Genomic DNA, 8,057 nt, shown 5'->3' with positions numbered 1-8,057 from the left:
TGATGCAATATGTGCTAGTAAGTGCTGGAGCTTTTGTGGAAGCCACTGTGCTTTGAGTAGCAGGCAAAACTGCTACCTTTACTCCAAAAATTCTTCATAGTATTGCATATAGTTAGAGTACAAATGCAAATCATACCACTTCTCCAAGTCTTAGTGTGAAACGTTTAAAAAATAGGGGTTTTTTTCCAGCTTTATCCAACAATAAAACAATCTGACTAAACACACTGGTTCTGTAAGGGATTTCTACTTTAAAGCACAGGGAAAGTTTTATCTCTAAAACCAATTAAATATTCATATTCACTCAGCCAGGGAATACTTTTCTGTCTTCTGTGGAAAAAGAAAACAGTGAACTAATTATGTACTCTACTTATGGATGTTGTAGGGCAGTAATTTAGCTCAGTTCTGAATGTTAATTGAACAAAATGCTTAAAGACGCAGTAGAATGTCTTTAATATTTTTTTTTATGAGTAGCTCAATGTTCCAAGAGTCAGTGTATCCCCTGGGACATAGAACTCATCCATGAATTAGTACAATTTCTACTGCCTCATTTGATAAATATTTTCTACTAAGCACTAGATAGTAACTGCTAGCTGGAAAAAACAGGTTAAGGTTTTTTCTTTCCTCCCCTCTGCCTGTTAAAGGAGATGACAAACTTCTGATTTAAACTCCATTCACTTCAGGATTGTTTTATTTTATTCTCATAATCCTGCAACACTGGTCGTGATTGCTACTTTTTATTGTATGGTGTATAAATCTGACATTAATGCTATCTATAGAAAATTGAGCTGTCAAAAAAACTATGCGGTAGTATAGGAAAATTTAGGCTTGTCAATGGAGAAAGATGACTTCTCAGAATGTGATTCAATCCACTGGTTTTAGGCATCTACTGTAGGAGGGAATAAAGCACTCCCTGAAACTGCTGATCTCTTTTCACCAATACTGAGTTGAGACTAGATGATTAACACAGGTCAGACAACTCATTTCTACCTAAACTCATTAATAAGCATTGGTTATGAGATTTTCATCATATCTGAGAATTTAGAAACATTTAAAAACTTTACAGCTACTTAGCCTAGAAATAGAAGAGAAATAATGTTCCAAGAATAATTTGTAATTAGGAAAGAAAAATAAAGTTTTTCTTACATTTAACTTCCTTTCTCTGCTTGGTTGACTCACAGTCGTAGAGATCTATGCGGCTGAGATACTTCTGCCACTCACAGTTCTGATGTGTAGACTTGCACAATAAATCATCTTTTTGCACTGAAAAAAAGAGTCTGTGATTTAAACTAAAGGTTGGAATACCTGCATAACTGCAACTTGTACAGGGTATAATGGCAGCCATTCCAAATAAAAGATTACAGCCTTCAGCCCAAATAGTTCTGGGTTTGATTCCTTACTGAAAAGTCAGCAGTTTTTTCAGTAGGAATGAACCTTTAACTGACAATGTAGGCAGCTGTGCACTGAGGGACTATTAGAAAAGAAAAGTATTTTTATTCCTCTGTGTATTATCTAAAATTGTACATATTTTTTCAGGTTAAGTCCTGTAAAAGTCATTGGGACTTAAAACAGCAGTGGATTTTGGCTCATGTCCATGAAATCAGATAACTACGAAAATCTATTACTTGACAATTTTTCTGGTTGAACTAGATTAAAATACATCTTCAATTTCATCTTGCATGCCACATTTTTGTACTTCTTAACAAATTTACTACAAGGTCTTTTAGTTCACATAAGATAGTTGCTTCTCTACCAATTTCAACACAAAAGTACCCAAACATTTTTGAAGCATAGGTTAAGCAACAAAATACGTGATATAATTTACATTTTTTCTTTACAGTCTTTTCATCTATAACTCAATGAATAGCAATTCAAAGTAAGAGAACTACACTGAAAGATGGATTTGCAAGAGTGATAGGTACTTCTAGCTTGCATACTTAAGTAAAGAAGGTTTTTAAGATTGCACAGTCTGTCCATCTGTCCATCCCTCCCCTGTTTCTATTTTTGTACTGCTTTGTCCCATTTCCCATGCACTGGAAAGAAGGACAGACATCACCACTTTGTCATTCATGAGAGCATGGGGGAAAGTACTTCCTTCCTAACATTTACCCTCTCTGCCCTCAAAAACTTACTGGAGAATACATGAAAACTATATTAAATGAAAAATCAACCACAACAGTAAACAAAAAGCAGAAAAATTGCATTGCCATTATACACACTTCACTTTGAACACTGTGATAGAGATACTCAGGCTGGGGGGGAAGTGTTATAAAACACTGACAGTATTTTGGTAGAAGCGTTTATGGAGCTGTACTTAAAAAGAAATTCAGGCATTTTTAAATACTGCTTACATCACTACAAAGATCAGACTACACATTAAAGGTTTTGTGGAAAAGTCATGCCTTGTCTGAAGTTATGAATTAATGTGGTTCAGATATAAGACAGGATTTTAGATTTATGGTTGCAAAGTGTGTCAGAGCTTAGCCCTCCTCCCCCAGAAAATTATTATTTAAGCTTCAGGCCTACTGGCTCAAGGGTGGGAATCACTTTGAAATACTTTTTCTAAGATCCTAAGATCCTAAGCTTAGAAGAATTCAGTCAGATTTCCACAACTTGAGCTTTGGATCAGCACAGCCTCAATATTATAATTCTGTGCTTTATGATTACAGGCAAAAAAAAAAATAAATAATATAGGTCAGATTAAGTCAGTGAGACTCTCTGGCAACATCTAAATTTATAAATAAAATTGTCAGGGCCTGTTTTCTATCCCTGAGGCCATTGGGCAGAGCTTGGCCACAACCCCCCTGTTAAATGCTCTGCTGCTTTCAACAGGGCAGCACAATCAAACAGAGCTGAGCTGACTTTAGCTTGATTGTGTACAGGATTTTTTTCTGCAGATTTTAATCACTGTAGATCAAAAAATGCAAGAAATTACTTTAACAAATCATCGGTATGATTCAAGTCCAGTGCCTAAGTCCATGCTGTACCACTCCATAATTTATAAGACACTGATGAGCCTTCCTCTGATATAAATCAACAGTACTACCCATTTGCTCAAAATCATGTTTGTAGATGGATTATTTTTAGCCATTTAACCAAGTTCTGAGTTTAAATAAACACATAAAGATAATTTTAATTTACAGAGATTATCCTCTTTTTGCTCATTTCTAATCACAAGTGACTATCTTGATTTGTGATGGTGCCCAATTTTATAACTCTGTGTTTGTATGCTTCTTTCCATAGCCTGCTGTTTAAGGTGCTGCTGTACCAAATGCCTCTCTCCTCTTACCCCTTATTCAATTCTGGTATCAATTTGTCCTCCTAGAAAAAATAAAGGAAAACTATACACAAATGCATAATGAGGTAGTAAGACTAAAGCTCAGCATATAACCAGTATACAACAAAGCATATTAAAATTTCTTTAGTGATCTGATTAGCAATTAGATATTTGACATTCCAGCTGCCCAGTCACCATAAAGAAACTGTCCTCTGCCCCACAGTGTGATTCCTGAGAGGTGACTGTGGAAGGTACCTACACAGTAGCAGACCTATTTATCATTTGTGAATCTTATTATTTTGCTACTTTGAGGTCTTTAGTGAGCTGATAAGTGGCACAAATACTCAAAACTTTGCCAGAAAAAATATATGCATGTCACATGATGCAAACATTGAAAGCAATGACAAAATAATGCACTTTACTGACAAATAAAAATTTGACAAATTAATATAAGCAACCAAACAAATTGGAAGCGTGTCATTTTCACATATGAGGCATTTGACAAAAAAATACAAGGTGCTATGCAAGTTCTACACAACTTATATAACAGCTGAGTAACTAGCTATCCATGAGCTTTTCCCAGGCTCTGGCAGCTTGCTCAGAAGACTGGCCTTTAGTCCCTGCCTTGAGGTTGTTGCACAATGTGAAAAGAAAGAAAAAGCAAGTGAGCAAAAAAAGATCTGCAGGATCCTCATTAAAAATGTTTGGAGAATTATTTCTAAAATACAATATAAAATTCAGAGGATGAATTTATAAGAATTTTTCTCTAGTATTCCTTGAGATTGATTTGGACATAAAGAAGAAAACTACTATCTTGCAAAAACAGCAGCAAACATAGCTCATTAAAAGCCTAAAAGAATTTAGAAATTCCATGAAACAGATAACTAAACTACTGACAGACTATGTAATAAACTAATCTTAATTTCTTTTAAGTTTTTATTGCATTTTGGAAGATATGTTTATAATTACATGATTCTTAAAACATTAAGCCTAGAGGTCTGACTGTAGCATCAGTTCAGTACTAGCTGGTACAGTTTTCTACTGTAATTACCATATTAGTCTTGAACTTTGTCTATGACAAAATATCAGAAAAACAAAATTGAAGAAATTCCATAATTCTTTATCTTACACTCTGACATTTATAATTGTTTATGCTAATAACTGAGAATTGATTTAAGAAAGACATTCTAATGTTAATGCTTTAATTTGTGATTGTTAAAACCTCAGTAAATACAACAAGCAGAAAATAAAATAGAAAGCTGAGAATTAAATGGAATATTTTGAATAAATGTGTGTATGAGAAAGAATTCTTTTAAATTTAATTTAATATATAAACGAGATTATCTATTAAAAATACCACGACTATAAATATTTATTTTAAATTAATAAAAATATTTATCACCTCTGTTAAATATTGTTTAAACAGGAGTTAGAACTCCCACTATGCCTCCTTGCAAACAACATCAGAACCCTAAACAACACAGTGCCTACTGTTCAAATTAATTTCTCTATGAATAACACTTAGAAATGAGTAATCTTCCTGGTACAATCAAATCACCTGCATTAGGCACTTTATTTGTGCCCAAGCTTTAGGTGGACAGATAAGCACCCATTTGAACTACATGCCTAAGGCCCTACTGCAGTCTGCCAAGACTGCTTAAGACCTCAAGGGAAGAATTTAAATGACTAAACTTAAGCACTGAATTTATGTAATAACACTCCTCACCTGGGAGCTTTTAAAGGCACATACTTATTTTCCTTAGGATACTTTAGGCTTTTACTTTAGCAGGATGCTTTACAAGACACCTAAAATTTAGGGAGGACTTTGATGAATTCACTCCTTATCCATGGCATCTAGTTAGGATATTCTACTTGTTTGTTTTATTTTTTGAAAAAAAGTGTAATTGCCTGATGCTGTTTCAAATCTGCATGTGAGAACAACTGAGACTTCTATCACAGAAACCTGCAGTATTTGGTATTTTTTTACAGGGAATATGCCCTAAGATTAAAATGTCTTCCTTTCATATAATTTTTCAATAGCAGGAAGAATTATCTGTGCATATAAGAAGATGATTTCAGAAGGAAGGTTAGGAATATGTTGAAAGTAAAACCATATTATTTCCTTAGGAAGGAGAAAATCCATTTTGCTTTCATATAAGTCAAGATTAGAGCTGAAGGAAAGAAAAGGTGGGTGGCCCAGAAACATCTTTTCGTTTTGTTATGTTCATCCTATACTGGAAGCATCTTCCTCCAAACAAAATAGTTTATTAAAGAAGCTGTTCTCAAGCATACAGAGCATCACATCAAAGGGTAGCATCAAGGCAATCTGTGAACGAATAAATGAATGGATCATGGAAACTTTATTCATAGATAAGAAAACCCTATGGCAAGTTTTCTAAAACTGAGTGCCTATAGGCAGGCTTCTTAGCTGAGTCTAAATCTCTTCACAGTTGATCTACCATGATACTTAAATACACACTTAACATTACCTTGTGCATACACTGGGGCTACTTAATGTGCTTAGAGTCAAGCATGTGCTTAAACATTTTCATAGATCTGAAATAGAGTATTTAGTGTTTTGCCAGAGCTAAACTCTCAGGCCTTGAAAGAACCCAACTGTGGAACTATAATTTCTCAAACATATAGAAGCAAGATAAAAGTTCAATTCCTACTGCAGTTGTCTTCAATAATTACTTCTTTACTACAGTGAAGACTGTAGAAATTGCCTGTGTGCCCAGCACTTTTCAGAAGAGACTTAGAGGCCAAATTTTGGACACATACTTTTCAAGTATTACTCCACATTTCTATCTAATAAGGGGGAGTATGAATGACCATGAGAGCAGAAATCAAAATGGCACTAGAACTATTACTGAATGAATATTCATTTAGAATTTTAGATTGATGCAGAAGATGACAAACTGATTCAGTTTGACTTAGTATTTGTTAACTCATGGATTCAAAATATTTATCAGATTGTGAAAACTCTTAACATTACAGATAACACAGCTAAAAGCTTCTTATAAAATCACAAAGTTGCAATATTGTGAATGAAATAACTACTTTTTTTAAGAAAATAATTTATTTTCCATAGTCACAACATATAATCTAGTATCAGTTACTGTACATATATTTTCTTGCAATACTCTGACTGTCTATGAATACTGGATCCACAGATGCCACCTTTGCTGCTATAAAGGAGTGAATACAGTGTAAAACTGCCGTCAGATCCTGAAATTCAAGTTCCTGAAAGAAGTAAAAGAAAAAAAAAAAAGAAGAGAAAATGTGAATTCATATTCAGGCTTATAAACATTTTATATGAATACAGAACAGAACAGTCAGCAAACAACAATGGATTTAACATGAAATTTGAATCTTTATAGGGAAATGTAAAGTTAAAACTTTTAAGAATAAAAGCTGTATATCCACACCCTCTTCACTGCAGGTGTCACATGTCAACTTAGTTTTTCATGCTGTGCTACCTTGTTGTTTACCTATTACTCAGCTTGAATAAGGAATGCAGTCAACTGGCAAGAACATTCAAATATTGCAACATAGAATCATTTAGGTTGAGAAAGACCTTTAAGATCATTAAGTCCAACCATCAACCCAGCACTTCCAAGTCCACCACTAAATCATATCTCTAAGTGCCACATCGACATGTCTTTTAAATACCTCCAGGGTTGATGACTCAACCACTTCCCTGGGCAGCCTGTTCCAATGCTTGACAACCCTTTCAGTGAAGAAATTTTTCCCAATATCCAATCTAAACCTCCTCTGGTACAACTTGAGGCTGTTTCCTTTCACACCATCACTTGTAACTTGTTTCAGGTAATTGTAGAGAGCAATAAGATCCTCCCTGAGACTCCTTTTCTCCAGGCTAATAACCTCAGCTCCCTCAGTTGTTCCTCATAAGACCTGTGCTTCAGACTCTTCATCAGCTTCATTGCTCTTCTCCAGACATGCTCCAGCACCTCAGTGTCTTTCTTGTAGTGAGGGGCCCAGAACTGAACACAGGATTTGACCTGTGGCCTCACCAGTGCTGCGTACAGGAGGACAATCCTTCCTTAGCCCTGCTGGCCACACTATTTCTGATACAAGCCAGGATGTACAACCAGAAGACTGTGGTGCTTTGTGTTTGTAGGATGTTCGATGTCTGTATTTGTGAAGGTTGCTCAGAGAAGTGGTGTTCTGGTGGTGGATATAGCTTGCATGTAGATTACAACAGGGAAAGGGGAAGAGGACTGGGCGCTAGTTTGAAAGTATGGATTTAGTAAAAGATAGTGATGGTTTTCTGGCTTGGGAACATGTAAATGTTGCATGATCTGAGGACAGGGACACAATATGTCTCTTAGCAAGATACTATCTTGAATACAGTTTTAAGGGTGGAAATTTGGCCTCTTCAGGTTTAGAATGTAACACTTCTCTCCATACTCAGCCAGGCAGATGAATAACCGATCATTTTATTTGCACTATATCATCTAATACCACCCTTATGTTTGTTTGCCTTATCTATGTGTGGTGGTTTGGGCTAGGCCTTCCTTGGTGACCAGTTTGTAACCAAGGAAGGGGCCAGATTTACCCAGTATTCCCTACGATTTTTACGTAAGCCAGATTATAAGAAGAAAGGAGGAGAGGCTTTTGCTCTCTTTCCTTCCGGCGGCTTGGAGGTGCAGGTTCCCTGCTGTTGACTCTGCCGTGTTGGGGAGCGAGGCCTGGTGAGGCCTTGTCGACCTTGGGAGACGGAGGTTGCCGGCGATCGTCCCGGAGCAACTCTCAGTTGTCC

The 8,057-nt window shown here is 35.8% G+C and overlaps 1 protein-coding gene across 1 annotated transcript in view; it reads right to left on the bottom strand.

The window, feature by feature from the left end:
- Positions 1-5,438: 5,438 nt before the first annotated feature.
- The window catches only part of SNTG2 (syntrophin gamma 2), a 152,992-nt gene continuing 150,373 nt past the window's right edge, over positions 5,439-8,057 (bottom strand). Inside the window, exon 17 of the mRNA XM_027641128.1 lies at positions 5,439-6,517. Coding sequence (XP_027496929.1) covers positions 6,386-6,517 — 132 coding nt within the window. The 3' untranslated portion in view covers positions 5,439-6,385. The remainder of the gene's footprint in view (positions 6,518-8,057) is intronic.

The sequence above is a fragment of the Corapipo altera genome, unplaced genomic scaffold (assembly GCF_003945725.1).
Source record: "Corapipo altera isolate COAL_440 unplaced genomic scaffold, ASM394572v1 46, whole genome shotgun sequence".
Taxonomy (NCBI): Eukaryota; Metazoa; Chordata; class Aves; order Passeriformes; family Pipridae; genus Corapipo; species Corapipo altera.
This window is presented reverse-complemented; position numbering and strand designations above follow the sequence as displayed.